The sequence below is a fragment of the Fukomys damarensis genome, unplaced genomic scaffold (assembly GCF_012274545.1).
Source record: "Fukomys damarensis isolate Sample0158 unplaced genomic scaffold, DMR_v1.0_HiC HiC_scaffold_32, whole genome shotgun sequence".
Classification (NCBI taxonomy): domain Eukaryota; kingdom Metazoa; phylum Chordata; class Mammalia; order Rodentia; family Bathyergidae; genus Fukomys; species Fukomys damarensis.
Window position 1 is genome coordinate 10,145,156 of NW_022900944.1, and position 19,514 is coordinate 10,164,669.

The 19,514-nt window shown below is 50.7% G+C and overlaps 1 protein-coding gene across 3 annotated transcripts in view; it reads right to left on the minus strand.

The window, feature by feature from the left end:
- Positions 1 to 19,514, minus strand: part of Gnao1 (G protein subunit alpha o1) — a 168,200-nt gene that overhangs the window by 17,575 nt on the left and 131,111 nt on the right. For all 3 annotated transcript variants that reach the window (XM_033757930.1, XM_010638952.1, XM_010638953.2), the window contains exons 4-6: positions 6,171 to 6,331; positions 3,322 to 3,450; positions 1,438 to 1,567 (exon numbers count right to left, since the gene is read on the minus strand). In XM_033757930.1, coding sequence (XP_033613821.1) covers positions 1,438 to 1,567; positions 3,322 to 3,450; positions 6,171 to 6,331 — 420 coding nt within the window. The remainder of the gene's footprint in view (positions 1 to 1,437; positions 1,568 to 3,321; positions 3,451 to 6,170; positions 6,332 to 19,514) is intronic.

Here is a 19,514-nt window from a genome sequence, read left to right on the forward strand (position 1 = left end):
ATGTGCTGGGGGCAGTCACTCTCGGGGACACATTGCCAGGAGCTGTGCTGGGCTCTGGGTATTCACTGAGTCTGGGCTGAAGCATGGCCCACGGTGTGCCTGCCCCACACTAAGTGACAAGGCTACACTGGAGCCTCTTAGAACCACTACCTGCTGAGGCCACTGAGAATGACATAGCTGAAACCCAGCCAGAGAAGTCAGCACACTGCGCGGGTCCAGATCCCCACCCAGCTGGCAGCTTCCAGCCCCATCTACCACAGCCCCACCATGGTATATGAGCCCTTCAGGGCGGCGGCTCCTTCCCCCAAAGCACTGCACCAGCAGCCCATACCCCAAAGCTTATCCCTTCTCCACAGCAGCCTGTGGGAACAGCAGGGGTGGGACTGATAAGGCAACTCTGACCCACAGGGAAGGCGCACCTTACTCAAGCCCAGGATATTGACGAGACCTTCCTCACACCCCTGTTGCTGACCTAAGGGCTCAGGGTCTATGGGTCTTGGAGTATTTCAAGTGAGAGGACAGATGCTAGGTTGTGAGCCCCACTCTCAGGCCAGGGGCTCATCTCCAGTGACCCTGGGGGCCACACTGGAGGCCTGGGTTCCCTTGCAGAACCTGAGGAAAGGAAGGCCCAAGTCCCCTGAGGGTCTGCAGCCTAGGTGGCGACTGACCACCAGCAGCAACACAACCCCAGGTCAGCAAATGGTTCCCAGTGCTGCATGTGGGTCATCTCTTGCCATTGTCAGCTCTGACAAGGTAGAGGGTAACAGTAACGGAGCAGAAAGGGCGCAGTCCGCATTGCTTTCCAAATGATTCTCCCCCTTCAAACAGCACTCACACCTGTCTCCTGGCTTGAGGTCCCTCCCTTTCCTCCAGTGCTCAGAGGCCAGGGCCCCTAGGTTGAATGTGATGTACAGAGAAAAGGTGGGTGCCTGTCCTAGTATCCCACAAAGACGGAACTCAGAGCCACCCCTGTCACTCACCAGTACACCTCATCCCCACTGCCCTCCCCAGGGTGCCGGCCCCACACACTTCTGTGCAGCACTCTGGCCAGGGCCAGAAAGGGCTGTCAAGGCTAAAGCCGCTGCTTCTGTTCTATGAATATTCTTGCTTGGCTGTACCCTGATACTTAGGATTTGCTTAGTTCTGTTCTGGCCTGATGGCTCAGTGACACCACTGAGTTTACTGAAGAGGCACTGTCCGAGAGCCCATTTCTGCAGAGCTGCGTGATAGGTTTGCACACTTCCCGAGGCCTTTATTTTGGCAACAGAGAGTGAGAGACTGGGCCTCATGGCCTATCTACGGTGGGACGGATGGCAGCCACTGCGGCTGGGTAGATCCCGGAACTGTGTGGGCAACTGAGGCCCAAGTACTCCCAGAACAGCCAGTTCTGTGGTGCCTTCATGGTGTCCTCTGTCCAGTATATCCAGGGCCACTCACCGTGGTTTCGTCTTCATGGAGCACCTGGTCATAGCCGCTGAGTGCGACACAGAAGATGATGGCCGTGACGTCCTCAAAGCAGTGGATCCACTTCTTGCGTTCAGATCGCTGGCCCCCAACATCAAACAGCCTGCCCAGAACACATGAGAGCCGTGAGTGGTTGGGCCCAGGCAGGTGGGGGAGGCCTGGTGGTCCAGCTGTGAGTGTGCTCAGGCTGGGCACGGAAGTGCCCAGTGCCTTCTGAGGAGGTCTCATTTCAGGTGCTGACAGACTGACAGGTTGACTATGCCGTCCTGGGGACGGGGCGGCCATTACTGCTCCTGAGCCTGTCCCAAGAATGGCTATGCTCATCAAGGCTGACTCAAATGTGCCCCTCCGCGTGAAGAATTTTACTAAAGGGGCAATCCCAGGTATTCCCCAGCAAGTGTCTCTGAGAAGTCCCCCTCTCATGCTAACACTGGCATTCTGTTCTTGCGTGTGTGCTCTGGACAAACTCTACATCTGCCTAGGAGGCAGAAGTGGGAAAAATGAGGCACCAAGGTGCCAGGGTTGTGCCCAAGCCCCTGGTGTGAGTGGTGGAGCTAGGGTCTGACTCAGGCCTGTCTACAGATAAAGTCAGGGTCACCTCCTATGCTCTGTAGCAGCCCCAAGCAGATTGGCTCCTGGCCTCTCCCTTTTCAGACTCCACCCCGAGGCATCCAGGGAGGAGACTGAGCAGACGGGACTTGAGTCCTCTTGCAAGAGGTCAGTTTCACACCCTAATCCTCTGCACAAGGATTAGGCCTGAAGCTTTCTGGAGACAGGAAGCCCACTGGCGTATGGCTCAGCATGGGTAGGCCTGGCCCCTGTGGACAGGTCTCCTGTGCCTCCAGTCAGAAAAGAGGAACTGCAGGCAGAGATCAGCACAGGTGTGCAGCAAGGAAATGGGTCTGGTCTCATCCTATCCCCACCCCACCTCCCTGTCTGAAACACAGGGAGGCTAGCCAGTGATCTCTGTGGCCCCTACAGGATGTGAATGCTGGACAGGGATGAGCTGAGGTCCCCATCTTATACCTCATGGGTGAGTAGGAGAGACTGCGGAGACTGGAAGGCAAGAGAGGCCCCTCAGAGGCCACATGGCCTACCCCTGTGGCCCAGGTCAATGGAGGCCCAGTGTGTCTCCCACAGTCCTGCTGGGCCCAGGAACTGGACTGTGGAGCCTCAGCCCCTCTGCCTGGATAGGAAGAACAGGGAGCTAGGAAACATCACTCATACCTGTCTACTGGCTTGAGGTCCCTCCCTTCCCTCGTGGCATCCCTCCCTGTTGTACCAAACACACAGAAACCATACCTGGAAGGCAAGGCAGGGGCTGCCAGGCCTCAGGGCATGGACGTTCCCCAGGGGGACACAGCCCTCCAGCATGCCTGAGAAGTCTGGCCTCACATTTGAAGGCACTTGGAGCCCCTGGTCCTCACTGTGTTCTGGGCCTGTGTTCTCATCTTTCCCCTATGTCCTGGGAGAGGGGCTGAGCTGTTCTCAGTCCCTTCAGCTCTGAGATGTTTTGGGTCCTCAGGATCTCACCAGTATTTCTTGAGTTTACCCACTGCCTCCTCTTCCTCTGAAATCACTTCAGGGAGGGGTCTCCCCTCCTTTTGTACTCAAATCCTCTCTTTCCTCACAGCCTCATTTCAGGACTCCTCTCCCAGACAGGCTTCTTGCTCATCCCAGTCCTTGAAGGTGGCAGACAGACAGAAAGGCAGGCACACAGACAGGCAACCTGTCCCAATGCCAAAGCTCTCTGAGGTGGGGTGCTATTTGGCTATACCAGGGAAGATGACGCTGATTTGGGTGTCTCCCATCTCTCCACTGCCCTTACCAGGGCCTGGTAATCTCCTTGGGTCTCACCTGAAGTGGAGGTTCTTGAATGTGAAGTGGGTTTCTACGATGCCAGTGGTTTTGACCCTGGTTCGGAGGATGTCCTGCTCGGTTGGCTGGTAATCAGCGGCCCCAATCCGATCCAGGCTGTCCAGGTAGCTGGGGAGGGCAACACACAAGGGGCCATGGACCAGGTACTTGGGCACTGCTCTGGGCCTGCAGGGCCACCTACCTTCAGGGCCCAGTATCAGCTTGGGGTGTGGGGACAACCAAGGCAGAAGGACCTGGCGTTCAGGTCTCAAAGAACCTAAAAATAACCCTGGAACTAGCAAAATACTGGAGGTGGATGTGGAAAGGGGAGGAAGGAAGGAAGGTCAGCTGAACTCCTTATACCCTACAGTGGGGGTTAGGAAATATTCTACTTGAAGCTGGGAGATCAACCTTTTCATGTCACCACCAGGACGAAAAGGTGAAATAATAGTAGAGGGGACAAGACTGGGAGGGGGAGATTACTCTTCATGTTATACCCATCTATTGTCCAGAAACTGTTTTTGAAATGTGTTCATTTTATAATTAATGCAGTGGGTAAAATGTAAGAGAAGAGCATGATTTGGTGAGCCACCAGGAGACAGCTTGGGGCCAGCTGGTGCTGAGGGGCCCCGAGGGTCCTGCTACTCCTCCCAGTGGGGGCAGGGAGGCAGAGAAGGAAGGAGGCTTCTGAGGCTCTGAGGGCCACCTAGGTGGTCCTTAGGGGAGCCAAGCGAAAGGTGAAAGCCTGGCTTTTGGGTTCTTTGGGCCTGACTCTGGCTCTGTGAATTGAGCGTGCCCAGGGAGCTTGGGTCTCTTCTCACCAAGGCTCACCAAGGCTCACCAAGGTCTGTGGCTACCACATGGGACTTGCAGGATTTAGGCATTTGGCCCATGGGCAATTCATGAGTGCAGAAATGGGAAGATGCTTCTAGCCTTACTGGAATCCCTAGTTTGTTAGCTGCCATCACCACCAAAGAAAGCACCCAACTGTCCATTTGTGAATGCCGTTTCATCGGCTCAATCTGTTATATCAGCACAGGGCTTCTTCATGACTTTACTATTAATGTTTTGGGCCAGATGTTTCTTTATTGGGACCTACCTCAGAGGAGGGATGTTTAGCAGTATCCCTGGCCCCTACTCATTGGATTCCATGAGCATCACCAAAATGGTGACAGGCAAAAATGCTTCCAGACATTGCTGAATGTCTTGGGGGTGGGGCAAAAAGGCTCTAGCTGAGAAGCTCTGGGGAGAGCAGCTAAATCAGATAAGGTCAGGGCACATATTGTCCTCAAATAGTGTGTTAAAGCCCAGGAGCTCTTTACTGCAAGCACCTGCTGAAAGCCTGGGCCCCAGGTTGCAAATGTGGGTGTTTTTTTCCTGGGCACCAATATGCAGGCAATCCCAGTGCCTGCATAGCAGAAAACATTCCATCATCGCAGGAGCTTCCCTCTCCAGAGCCTCTGATCTAGGGGCCAAGGGCAGTAACCAGTGAGCTACCCAACAGTAATACAGCTCAGTGGATGGGCCTGAAGAGTCCTGAGCCCTTTCTCTACCTTTTTTCTCTCCAGCTCTTCTCATCTGCTCTGGTTTTGACCACTTTTCCACTTCCTCTCCTCTTCTCTATCACTTCCTCCCTCCCAATCTCCTTCTTCTTTATTTAGTTTTATAATAATAAGGGATATCTGATTATTTATTCAATCTACTGAGTGATGTTACCTATGCATTATTATTATTATTTATCATTTTACTTTTTTTTTTTTTTTGTACGAGGGATCAAACCTGGGACCTTGTGCTTGTGAAGCAGGAGGTAGAAACACTGAGCTAAATCCCTGGCCCCTATTATTTTGCTTTTTGTGATGCTGGTGATTAACCCAGGGCCTCCACACTGAGCAACATCTCCAGCCCCTTCCCCTTCTTTTTACTTTGAGATAAAGTCTTGCTAAGTCACCACGTTTTCCAGGCTAGATTTGCACTTGACCTTGTGCTTGTGAAGCAGGAGGTAGAAACACTGAGCTAAATCCCTGGCCCCTATTATTTTGCTTTTTGTGATGCTGGTGATTAACCCAGGGCCTCCACACTGAGCAACATCTCCAGCCCCTTCCCCTTCTTTTTACTTTGAGATAAAGTCTTGCTAAGTCACCACGTTTTCCAGGCTAGATTTGCACTTGTGATTCTCCTGCCTCAGACTCCCAGAGTGCTGGGATTATAAGTGTTTATCATTATATCTGGCACTTATTCCTTATTTTTAATTTTAAAGTTAGAAGAATGGAAAGTTTATTAAGCTATTATAATTGTTTTGTGGTGCATTTGTGTTGTGGAGATTGAACCCAGGGCTTTTCACCTGCTAAGCAAGTATCTGCCACCGAACTACATTTCCAGTTTTAAAAGTTTAATATTTTCTGCAAAATAAAACAAAATGACACCATCTGAGTTATGTTCTACCTATATGGCCCTTGGTTTGTAATTATGTGGTCAAGGACTCCTGAAGAGAAAAATCTGCTACCTCGAACTTTTATTTTGGGTGCAGACATAGTCCAGGACAAGTAGGTGACAAGTCCTGGTCCTTGGAGAGGGGACTTTCCTGTTTGGTTGTTTCTCCTGCCCTCTCCTTTCCTTGGCTTCTTTATCCTGGGGAGAGGAAGAAAAGCCCCTAGTTCCTCCTGATGCTTACCACCAGAAGTAGGAGTGGCCTTAGCAGTCCCCACCCCTTACCCCTGCAGAGCACACTCACTATTTGGCAGAATCGTTGAGCTGATATTCCCGAGACCGGTTGAAGACCCTGATGCTTACCACCAGAAGTAGGAGTGGCCTTAGCAGTCCCCACCCCTTACCCTGCAGAGCACACTCACTATTTGGCAGAATCGTTGAGCTGATATTCCCGAGACCGGTTGAAGCACTCTTGGATCCCTGAGTCACCCCAGAGTCTCATCATGGCAGAAAGCAACTCCGCAGAGAAGGGCTCCGTATCTTCCATGCGACTCACCACATCACACACCATCTTGGCATCAGCCTGCAGGGAGAGAGGGATAGTGGGCTCTGAGGCCTTGTGGGGCTCTGCCCAGCTAAGACTCTGGCACGCTGTGCTGGCCAGTGCACCAGCTTGCTCAGGAGGGGGCCACTCTGAGTTGTGCCTGGAACACCAGGGACCCTTGGGCCTTTGTCCCAGGTAAGCTTTAAAGTAGTGTAGCACCCAGGGTTCTGTTCCCCACCCTGCTGCTTGACTGGGGTGGCTCGGCTTTGAATACTGGGGTTTTGTATGATAAGTTTGTTTTTTGTTTTGGTACCAGGGATTGAACTCGGGTCCTTGTGCTTGCGAGGCAGGCGCCAAAACCACTGAACTAAATCATTGGTCCCACATGTTTTGGGTTTTTAAATTTTTTTTTGGTAGCGGGGATCGAACTTAGAACCTTGGGCTTGTGAGGCAGCCAGCGGAACCACTGAGCTAAATCCCAGGCCCCTTGAATACTGGGGTTTTGCACCAGTATATTTTTGGGAAATAAATAAAAAGTCAGTGTTCTTGGCTCATGTTGCAATTTCCTACATATTTTACCCAGGGTGGAACAAAGTTCCTGGAGCTGGGCTGTATGTTCTGAGTATTGAAGAATTATGGTTGGCGGTGGGATTTTACCTCACAATACTAAAATCTTACGAATTTAGGCCCTTATGCTAAAACATCTATGTGTTGATTTTTCTTTTTTTGTACCGGGGATTGAACTTGGGTCCTTGCGCTTGCAAGGCAGGCCACTGAACCTCTGAGCTAAATTCCCGGCCCCTTATGTGTTGATTTTTATTGATGTGTTTGTGACCTGTGTTTACCAGGGAAGCCCAGGCCTCATTAAATAACAGAAGGGTAAAGAGACAAATACTGAGTTTAGGAGTCTTTCAGCCTCCTTCCCCTCCTTTTCATCGGAGGGAGTGGAGGTGAATTTGCTTAAGGCACACAGGACTAGGCTGATATTCTACTGGATGAGCATAGAAAGCACTATATAATTCTTGGGGACACCAGACGTGTCACCTCTTTTCAGTGACTAGTGCAATGAAAGCTCAGAGGGCTTTTGGAGAAGTCACAAGTCGGCACTAGAAGCACAGATCGCACATGCAGATGGTGCTCTACAGCTTACGAAGGACCTATCTGTGCACACACTCCACTTTCTTAGACCCACAGGGCCACCTCAGCAGGAAGACTTGGAGCTGCTGGATGGGCCCTAATCTGTGACCTCTGCCTGGCAGACCATTCCCTAGGTGGAACGTTATTTCCTGTCCTGGAACTCTGACTCAGGACTTGCTTTGACCCACAGGATGATGTAGGGGCAGCAGTGTGCAAGTTCCTAAAGCCTTGCATGCTTGCCCGTCCCCATGGACCTCTATCTTTACCTTGAATGTGCCCTGGCTCTCGTTCTTCCCAGGAAGCGGAACTAGTTTGTGCCACGCAGAGCTGAGGCTGCCCCAGATCTCTGATTCTCAGCTGAACAAAGTGGCTAGATTTAGGAAAGATTTGCTTCATGGCATTGCTGTGGCACTAGCTAAGCACACAGCAGTGCCTCATGTTAGTCATGGCCTTTGTGTGGAAGCAGTAGCAACTAATCCCAAGGGGCCACAGAGGATGAAGGGATCAGGATTAAGCACCAGAACCTCAACACCTTCCCACTTCTCTCTCGTAGCCATGTTCTGGAGGCTTCTCAACGGGTTGGGAGACACAGGTCTCGGTCATACCAGTGACACTGGAAGACATCCTCTTAAGCCTGTCTCACTTGAAAAACGCCATACTCAACAGGACATATGGCACCAGAGGGGCAGATCCAAGGGGTCGGTAGTGAGTGCCCAGCCCTGCCAGGCTCTTCCTCCCGCTCCCTTTCTGTCTCAGCCTAGACACGTGTCCTGGAGCCACAGTAGGACTGAGTCCATGTTGGCCTGGGAGTGGGGTGCAGCACGCTCCTATCTCAACCTCACAGGCCCTCCCAAGTTGGTGTGTTTTATTCATGGTTGTGGTTATGATTACTCTGCAGAGAGTTCTTTCAACCCTAATGCTCCAGGAAAGGCAGAGGAAAGAGACTGCCCAGCCCACGGCAAGGGGTGCAGGAAGTAGGTAGGGAATACTTGAGAGTCTGTAGGCCTCCTCTGAGTGGGAGAAACAAAGGAAACTAGGTCAGCACCTGGAAGGTTTGTGACCAACAAAAGAGTCTCTACAAAAGTAAGTAGGGCCAAAGCCTTCTGCGTGACTTTTCCAGAACTGAGCTGTCTAAGTAGCTATTTACATGTTAGACTATCCATTGCAGAACGCTGGTGGGAAAGTACTCTAAGTTGTTCCCCTCTCACTGCCTGCCCCACAAAGGAATCGACCACTGGCACGAGGTCTAGAAGGCCAAGACCACAATGTTGATCCAAATCCAGTCAACCACCCTGACCATTGATTGGTCCCAGGCCACCCTCACGGTAGATGGGTACCCACCAGGAAACCTGGGCTTCAGGGAGCACCCACACACACACCCAGAAGTGACCTGGAAAGCTGGCCTGAGGCCTGGGTAGGCAATGATGACTCAGAGAGGAGTGAGTGGGTGAGCAGGAGTGTCGCCTCCACTAGCAGCTAAAAACAGTTCAATACTTCCAGGCCTGTAAGTCAGGGCCCCAAGCCCGCTCCAGCTCCTGGCAGGGCTGCCCTCAGGGCTCAGGCTTTCCACCTGTGATACAAGCCATGGACTCAGCCTGAGTTTCCTAAACTTCCTCCTCTGTACCCAACCTCATGGTTTCTGCAGATCTGTGATGTGACCCATGCAGGGCTGGCTATGCCTGACTTTCTGTCAGGTAAGAGACACTCACTCCAATCTGAGTCCTCAGGGCCATACCATAGTTTCATCAAGGACATGTGGGGCACTGCAGGTATAAACTGTGGGCCCCCACACAGCCACCCTGTGCTCCCGTGTTTGTTCCTCCATGCATGACTGGAATTTACAGTACCAATTGCAATGAGATGTACCACAGCTTGGAGACAGCTCATGAGGTGACTTCCTGGGACGCTCCTAGGGAAAGCCAACAGTCTAGTCTTCCTCCCAGTTTCCTTCCTTCCTGTGGTGCACTGGGGCAGGAGGGGTCCTGTGTTGGCAACTCCTCCACCCTCTTCATGTTTCCTCCTTGTCTTCCCAGCTCATTATACTCGTGACAACAATTCAAACCCGAAAACCAGGAGCTCTGCTTCCTTCTTGCCGCCCTGCTGCCTTGTCTTGCTTCTCTCTAGTCTGTGCACCACCCAGCAGGACACCACCAGTTTTCTCCTAACATCAACTGTTCTTCCTTTCTATAGAAAAAGAACTCCCCAAGTTTTTGCTGGGTACAGTGACACCCAACAGATTGCATTTCCTAATTTTGCTTGCTATTGGGTGTAACCATATGACAAGTCATGGACAACAAGATATACTGAACTGTGGTGAGGTCTTTGGAAATGTAATTTTAAAGAGAAAGGCCATTCTTTTTCTCTCATTTCCTCCTTCCTAATGCCCAGGTGTGTAATGGTTGGAGCTCAAGCAACCAACTTGGAGCAGACAAGTTTTTCACCCAGGGGAAAGTGGAACAGTGATCTAAAATCAGCCTAGGTCCTGTGGAAATTCCATACTATCTGAAGTCAGTAAGTGCTTTTTTTCCAAACACTCAAAACAAATTTGTCTTATTTAATCCACTATTTTTAGGGTCTCTTGCATTCTCAGTCAAACTTAATCTCCCTGTTTAAGCTCTTTGAATAGTTTCCCATCATTCCTAAATCTCACTCTTCACTGTGGACTGTGAAGCCCCTACCTACGTCTCTGTCCTCAGAGCCTCCTGCTCCCCAAACAAGCTGACGGCCCAGCTGCAGAGTGCTCCATCCTCCTGTCCTGCCCATCCCTAGTTCCCATGTCGGCAGTGTGACGGCCATCCCAAGTGAGCACAAGTACTGTGTTCCTGTCCCCCAGGGCAGGGCTGCTTTCTTGATTTCTCACAGTGCCTGCGGTCTTACAGTGTTCTATATGGGGCTGGTGCTTAGCAAAGACTGAGGGATGAAGGACATCTAGCATTTTGTGGTTTGTTTTGAGACAGGGTCTTGCTTTGTAGTTCAGGCTGGCCTTGAACTCACTATGTAGCTCAAGCTGCCCTCAGACTAAAAGCAATCCTCACCTCAGCCTGCTGAGTGCTGGGATTACAGGCGTGTACCACATGCCCACAACATCTGGTATTTTAATATCAGGCATTTCTCCAATGTGTGCTATGCTATGGCCAACAGACTTGCCTGATCTCAGACAAGGCCTGGTCAGCTGAGGACAGAGCTTAGGACATGCTAGTGCAGCTCAGACTCCCAAGCAATGGGCAGGGAGAAGGGTAAGAAGGCAGGGCCAGGCAGGGGTAGAGGGCTTTGGTGATATGCTCTGGAGGCCTGTGGAGGCTGCCAGACTAGCCCAGCCCAGCAGGTACCAAATGTAACAAGCAATTAATAGAGCCAGAGCCCGTGCGAACCTTCAGGGAACGGGGCCCACATGGAGCCTGACCTTCCTGTCCAGGACTCTTCTGGGGCCAGAAGGTGTGGGGTGTTTCTGGTACCTTTCTGTCTGCTACGTGGCACTGACCCTTCTGGCTGGTCGGAGCATGCCTAATGTCTAGACACCATGAGGGATGATGAAACACATGCTTGTCCTCAGGGCAGGTTCACCAAGGGTTATGGTCTGAATATTTGTGTACCCCTAAGCTCATATGCTAAAATTCTAACCCCCAGGGTGATGGTATTAAGAGGTGGAGCCTTTAGGAGGTCACAAGGGCGAAGCTCTCAAGAATGGGATTATTGCCCTTGCAAGAGGCAGCAGAGTGACACTCACTCTTTCCACCATCTGAGGACACAGCAAAGAGCCCACTGCCTGTAACCAGAGGATCTCTGTACAGTGATCTTGGACCATCCAAGCCTCTAAAGTGAGAAATAGAGTCAGCTGTTTATGCCTCATCTGCATGAACAGATGAAGACTGCAGGGCTCACCCCTGGGATGTTTCTGGTGGTGCTAAGGCCTCTAGAAAAGCTTTCTGCATGCTTCTTCGCAGGCAGGGCCCAACTGCAAGGCAGTGGCCATGGGCCTGTGCTTCCTCTCCTCCCAGTCAATTTCTGCTGGGTGTAGTGTTCTCTACCCAAGGCTTCCATCCCCTCCTTCTCAGGCAGTGAGCCCCAGCTTCTCAGGTGGAATGTGCCCTTCCCTGAGCTACTATGAGTGGCCTGGGTGCAAACGTCTCTGTCCCTTGACTCTGGAGGCCACACATGCTTTAGGCTTGACTAATCCATTCTGCTGGTTTGTAAATAGTTTGGATTGGACAGAGTCTGTATTTGTCAAATTAGACTAACAAGCAGTCTTGCCATCCTAACCAGACGGAAGACATTTGTAGGAATTATTAGCAAAGAGATCTTCTCAAAAGGAGGGCCCATCTAAGCATGAAGCTGTCATTCAGGCAAGTAGGGCTAAGAGGGAGACACCAGTCATGAAAATAGGGCAATGCCTGGATCCAGCTGTTCCTGCAGCTACTTGTACCTCTGTACTTCGTTACTTGAGTCAATGAGTCCTTCAATTTTAAAATTCTAGTTGAGGATACATTTTTGCTTGGTTTATTTTTGTATTTACACTCAAAGCCCTATTTCACCTGCTGGTTTGCTCAGACTGGCTCCAGGCCTACCTCCTCCAGCAAGATGCCCTCCCATTGCCACAGTCCACACGATTCTTCTGGTGTCTGTGAATCCCCTCCTCTCTTACTGTCTGGATCATGCCCTGGGTGCTCTGCCTATGTTTTGTACTATGTTCTATCTCCGGTGTGACTGGCCCCCTCTTGCCCATAGGTCTAGCATGGCAGTAGACGTATCATGGACACTGTCTGTGGACTGGACATTAGAGACAGTCTGGTGGGACTCAGTAGACAGTGAAGTTCATGCCTGGACAGGGGGCAAGCAATACCCTCTATCCACCACTGTGCCTATCGTCCTGAGGTCCATCCACAGAGTGGAACATATTGGGGGTGGGGGGTCGCGCTGCTGTATGGCAGAGAACGCAACTGTACTTCCTGGGTTACGTAGGCCTGGGTGGGTAGGTCTGGCAGTTGCTGAGAGCCCAGAGCCCCCCAAACCCACCATTGTTTGCCTGCTGGAGTGACCATGCCTTAATGCCAATACACAGGCCACCCACACCCTCTGGGAGCCTCTTCCAATGGCCTCACTTGGCCACTCCCTCCTGGGGCTTACCAGTCCTGCTCTGTGATCCTTCTTGGGTCTTGGGACCAGATCAGGAGCCACCCAGACCAGCCTCTGGTCTGGACCCCCAGCATGAGCAAAGGCCTTAGCCTTTCTGAGGCTCAGTCCTGAGCTTCCCTGCACATGACAGCATCCTTGTATTCTGCATGAGGCTGCCATGCAACCTAAGAACATTCAGAATGGGATGGCAGCTGTGCCAGTGCCCTCCCAGTGGACAAACCCTGCCTGTCTCTTGAGCTGCTGGAGCCACACAAAAGTGAGGGTCCAATCCACCCATCCTCATGATGATGGGGGCACAAGGAAGGCTGGTACTATTCTGTGGAACAAGGCTGGGACTGGAGTGTCTAAATGTGGACAGCAGACAAGAGCTGTTCTTGTGGGGTTTGGAACTTCTCAAGGTCGTCTTCATGACTCTTTTCAACACTTAATGACTGAAACAGCGTTGGTATTCTTTTTCATTATAATCAGTGTAACTGTTCTGCTTCAATGCTGTCTTTCTCATAATGTGGACATATAAACAGCCCGATATCCTCCAGGTGGAGGTGAGGCACTTGTGGGGAACCCCAGGACTCTGGAGAACCCCTGTGTAAACCTGTGTCCTATAACCAGGAGCTGCTGGAAAGAGTACTGGGCAGGGAGAGGGAGGGACAGGTGGAGACAGGGCCAAGGGGCCACCTCCTGTGTGTGGATGTGTAGGGAGCTTCTTACAGGTACCCTCTGGGCTTGGCTGCCCTGGGCCACTGCTGAGGAGCAGGGGGTCTCCTGGGTGAGTGTGGGGTGGTGATGCCCTGAACTGGTGGCACACAATTGGTCCCTCACTGTGGTACACTGGCCAGGGGCTTCCTGCCATGAGAACATGTGCTGATGGGGGCAGATCAGGAGCATGTGGGAAGTGGCCCTGAGATTCAGGTGAAAGCCAGTGTGACAGCCTGCTGGCATCCAGCAGTGAGGGGTGCTGCTCCCGTCAGCCAGCTGGTCCAGGAGTTAGGGCCATTCCAGGAGGAGGGGCACTGACTCCCAGGGCCCAGTGAGGGTTGTGACCACCCACTCCCACCTGCCAGGCGCAGGCAGCCCCCTACACTGACTTATCCTGCCCTGGTGCCCAAGAGATACAGCTGATCCCTGTCTGTGCCACACCCAGGTGGTAACTGTGACCAAGAGAATCTTGTTTCCCACTCTCATGGCAGGTACTGCAAGGGCCTGGCAGTGCCTAAGTGTGCTCCCTACCGCACTTTTAACTGCTGGGTCTTCAAAACCTTCCCTTCTCCTCAAGGCAATGTCAAATTGGTGGCAGAGAGGTCAGGAGCCAGAGGATATGATGGGAAGTGACTGGGGACCCTGTGCAAGGGACCCATTTCAAATCCTCGCTCTGCACCTGTTTAGTGGTGGCCTTGGACAGACCACTCACTGGCTTGACACCTCTGCTCTGCCATCAGCTCCAGTGCACAGGGCTGTTTGTGCAGATGAAACGGGCTAAGAAGTGACACAGCTTGGCAACATGAAAGAATCCTGCAAATGCTAGTTATTATGAGCAAAGATGAAGAGCTTTAGACACAAACAACAAGCTGACATAAAATAAGCCTGCTTTGTGCAAGATTTTCCAAGCAAGCATGATAATCTTGATAACAATAATCATAGTAATTATAATAATAACTCCTTCCATCTGAGGAGCTGCTTTGGATCATTCAGTTTTCCTCCATCTCTAATTTTTGAGGCCAACACACACACACACACACACACACACACCCTAGTTCTCCATGGGAAAGCCTTCATGGGTCTCCCCCTCCCCCCAGCCCCTGTGCTGTAATTGTCCCTGCATCCACCAGAGGGCAGAAGAGCACAGAACAATGGGAGAGGGACACACCAAGCCAGAGACCAGGCCCACTGGCCTTGGCCAAACTTCCTTGGTTTCCTCACTGAAGGGGCAGAGTGACCGTAGCTGTGGAGGCCCTGCCTGGGTACTGCAATGCTAGCAGGTGAAAAATGATGGGAGGGTCAGACTGGGCACTTAGGAACTGCCAGACTCACCGACCCAGGCCAGCACATCCGAACAGTCATGTTTTCTCTCACACAGGAGAGCCCCTTCCCTTCTGCTCTGCAGCTGGGCCTTAGGGCAGTGGGGGCTGAGGTGGGAAGAAGGGTCCATGCCCTCATGCCTCAGGCAGGGCTCTGCTCCTCCAGCCCTGGGCTGGTACTTTATACCCCAACCGTGCTCTCGGTGAAGTGTTTAACTACCCACCACCCAGGGCACATTAAACTTCTGTGCCATATCTTTGGCAGGCCCGATAATGGGTGCTGCGGGTATTTGATGGCTGGGGTCAGGCATGCTTGGGGTTCTTTCCTCGCTTTAGCTGAGGAGTCCAAGCAAGACCTGTGCCTACAGCATGCCACCAGCTAGGATCTCTTGGGCTATGGAGCCGAGGGGGTCCATTTGCTTTAGGAAAGGAACCTTCCTGCTCCCCCAAAAGACCCTACAACAGAGCTAAGAATTCTAACTTTTTCTTTCCTCCCCAGTTAGGACAACCATCCTCCTATTCCTTTCCTTCAAATCTATCTGCTCCTCCTCAGCCAGCTCTCCTGATGCCCCTGTACCACCTACTTGTGAAACCTACCCATCAACTGCCTGTATCCACTCACGGAGCCACCCCCACCATGACACCCTCTACCAGCACCCACGGCGTGCACCCATCCGGCCTTCCACTTCCACACCCACCCACACTGCTCATGCCTTTCTAGCCTCCTGTAGCTCATATCTACTTTTATTTGTTCCTCCTCTGTGAACTACTGCCCAAACACTGTCCCATTTACTGTTTGTCCCTTCACTCATCTGCTCATTTATCCACCATCCACCTGCTATGCGGCAGATGTCCGGTGGGGGCTTGGCCTTAAGAACTTTCAAACTGGCTCACAGGGAAGACGCTATGAGATTCTCCTCAGCACTGGCTGGTCCCTTGAGCACAGGGGAGAGGAACTGCCCTGAGGCTTCCCTTCCCTCAGTCCCATAGTCTCATCTCTGTCAGGGCCCTGTGGCCTTATTATTGAAGGCTTTCTGGAGACCTCCAGAGAGGTTCAGAAGGGATTCTCAGTTTGCTGGATTCCTCAGGGGTCTGTCAGAAGCCATCTGAGAGTGTTTCCTGGTCCAGGGTAGGCTGCTTCCAGTGGAGGCAGAGAAGGCCTGTGTTTAGGCTCTTCACCTTCTAAAGGGTCACAACCTTCTCACTCTGGGAATCCTGGGACCTTCCAATTGCTTGGACACAAGTGTTATCCGAAGAAAAGCTTTTTTCCTGCTGTACTATGTATCTTCTCAAAGCCTGGGGGTGACTGTGGCTGGGCGCTCTGAGGCTGTCACTGGCTCCCACACTGGATGCCTAAACACTATCTCTTGGCCCCTGTAGTTGGTACAGCTTCACATCTCTGACCCTGGCCCAAAGTAAGGGTGAAACCATTGCCACAGACATGCTGGGCACCTCTCCGTGTGAGCCTAGGGATGGGCATACCCCTGCTGAAGCCTGAAGCCTCACGGAGGCCACTGGACTGAGAACAGCCTGGAGAGAAAAAGGTGTGTGGACTGGGATGTGGGATCCAAGATGGACAGGTACAGGTTAGTTGTGCCCAGAAGCCAGGATACATTCTAGACACTGGTATGCTGCTGGGGGTTCTGAGGAGTTGAGGTAATTAAAGGGGGGAATGGACAGAGACCACAGCTGAGGGCCTTGCTGGGCAGCAAGGTCTTGCCAGTGCCCTGGATGGCACCAAATGCTCTTCTACTACCGGGGGACATCAAACCAAGGACAGCCACCCCACTGCACACAGATGGCCCAGGGGCTGCATCTCTAGCAGGCTGCTGTCACGAGTGTGAACCGATGTGCGATGCTGTCATGGGGCAGCCTGATGGGACACGGTGTGGGGGAACAGCTCCTGCAGTATGGAAATTCTTTTTTTTTTAATTTAATTTATCGGTACATTCTAGGTAGATAGTACAGTTGCATTCATTACTGGGATCTTGTACCTTTACATGCCAGGTCTTGGTGGAAATTCTTCCTAAGATTCTTTCTAAGAAGGCTAGGAGAACAAGAGCTATACTTTCACAGTGTGAAGCTGGGCTACCCACACTCTTCTGGGGCTTCCTGCCTGAGTGGGAACTTGGCTGTTGCTTGTGGGTAGGGAGCTGCCAGTCCCCAGTCCTGAGCAGTAAGTACTATACCTCTGCTGGCCTCTGTGTAAACTGGGTGTGAGGGACTTGGAGGAGGTGTGACAGAAGCCACAGTAGGGAGTGAGCGGCAGGCTGGAGGCCCCACCCACTTACGTACATGACATTAGTGTTCTAGGCCCTCAGGGACAGTGGTGTGTTTTTGTCACCAAACCCTCTGTCCACCTCAGGTTCCAAAGTATGAGGGGAATGTTGCACGTCCAAAGTTCCTCAGGACAGTTCCATGTGGTGCCATTTCCTCTGGTGTCCTGCTCCTCTTGGGGGTTGAACCTTGCCAGTCATCTTCCTGGGCATCTCTTCTAGAGCCACCAAGTGGGCACCATGCAGCCATAAATTTAAAGGTGAACAGGACAGAAGTTTCCAAATTCATGACATCCTCCTTACCCTCAGCCTCCTTTCTTTTGAGCTCAGTGTTCTAAGACAGAAGAAAAGACTAAAACTGGATTGACTAAATTTCTAAGAAATGAACAAGGGCAAAATAAAATTACCCATAGGGAGTTTAGTCAAAAGGAAAGAACAGTGATAATGGCCAACCTCAAATCTTTAGAACACAAAGTGGCAATGGAGAATAGTTTAGCTAGGGCTGCCTTGGCTGGGATAGATTAGCAACCCAATTACAGAGGAGAAAAGATGGATGCTGGAACTGCACACACAGCAAGGGGTGGGGATGGGCAAGGACCAGGGATGACAGGCTTGGCTACACTGCTGTTTCTCCCCAGATCATTCACTGACACCCTTCCTGCCCCACACCCCTTCACAAGGAGTGACTGCATGTTTGTTTGAAAAGGAGCATGTCACCCTGTTTCCAGGATTTCAGAAGACTTGGGCTTCTGGCCATGATTAGACTCTTCATTGGCTCTTGGGACCGGGGGTCTCAGCATCCCAGATGCACAAGGAAGGGGTTAGCTAGATCAGTGGTTATGAAAATGTGGTCTGTAGAACCTGGGAAGTGTGACTCTGAGGCTCTTTTGAGGGAGTCCATGAGATGAAAACAGTTCTCACAATGTTAACATGTGACTTGCCTTTCTAACAGTGTTAGCATTCACACTGATCATGCAAAAGCAAGAGTAGATAAAATGGGGCCAGGGATTTAGCTCAGTGGTACCACTGCCTGCCTTGCAAGCATGAGGTCCTGAGTTTAATCCCTGGTACCACATACACACAAAAGTACATAAAATGCAGGAAACAAGGCCTGGGCACCTAACTGGGAGCTGTCATTGTCTTCTGTGCATTCACAGTGAGAAAATAAAGTCCTTGATGAAGTAGTGAAACTGAGTGCACACCTCAGTATTCTGCAGGATGAAATGGAATGTACAGTGCAGTATGTGGGCTGCGAACCTGGATGCCAGACGTCTGAGGAAAGTCACTTGCGAGGCTAAGCTGCTACCAAGCTGGCCCCTTTCCTCATGGGACACCACTTTTACTTATAAGAACACTTTCAAGTACACAAATAATGGGGATTCAGACTCGGAACCTTGGCAGACATTTTCTCAAAAAAAACAGGTAAGCCTATTACTCTAAGAAACAACTCACATGTTTGTTACCAAAATGATAACATTCCAGCTTTGAAGTGAAAAACCAGAATTGTGGAAAACTTGTATTGTCCATCATAGGCTGATGATGTTCCAGTATCTAAAAGCTTTTCTGATGAAGTCAGTGTTGGTATTAACAAATGTGAGTTTTTAATTTTTTAACTTTATTTGGTACTGGGGATCAAACTCAGGACCTTATGCTTGTGAGGCAGGCACAGTGCCACTGAACTAAATCCCCAGCCCATGAGTTTCTTATATCATTTTCAGAAATGTATCAACATTTGGAAGATCACGTAACTTAGGTGAACCAGTATTTTCCAAATGGCTAGACTGGTATTACAGTGTCACATATGGGAAAGAGATTTATTCAAAGTCCAAGGCAGACCAATGTAACAGAAAAGGAAAGGGTCACTGGTGTAGCTGTCAGTCTAAATTGCAACTATCTTTTAAGAAATCACCATATGTCCAGTTTTGGTGAGTATTAAAGACTAATTTTATGAAAAGGTAGTAAAAATGCTCCTTCCTTTTCAACTATGTATTAGTGTGGGTCCAGATTTTTATACAACAAAAACACATCACAGCAGCTTGAATGCAGAAACATGAGAATCGAGTTATCGTCTATTAGGTAAAGCTTCAAAGAGAGTTGAAAGATATAAAATAATGACATTCTTTCCAAAAATATTTTTGGAAAATGATAAATTTTCATAAAAATATTATATACATAAATGAGTAACGGGCTTATTGCAGGTGTGTGCATCGCACATGTGTGCATGCTGGTGTAGTTGCGTGTGTGTGACGCTAGAGAATGAACCTAGGTTCTCACTCATGTTAGATAAGCACTCTGTGCCCAGGCCCGTCCCAAACTCCCAGGCTCAAGTGACCATCTTACTTCCATCTCCCATGTCACGGGGATTATAGGTGTATATCACTATGCCTGGCAATTATGATAGATTTTTGTTTTGTTTTTCTCTCTTTTTTTTGTTTTTTTGTTTTTTTGAGACAGGGTCTCACTATGTAGTTGAGACTGACCTGGCTACACTATGTAGCCCAGGCTGGTCTTGAACTCACAGTGATCCTCCTGCCTCAGCCTCCCGAGTGCTAGGATTACAGGTGTGTGCCACCACACCCAGCCTCTTGGTTTTAATTCTAATGTAATTTTGTGTATTGTATATGTGTGTGTGTGTGTGTGAGTGTATATATATATATATAT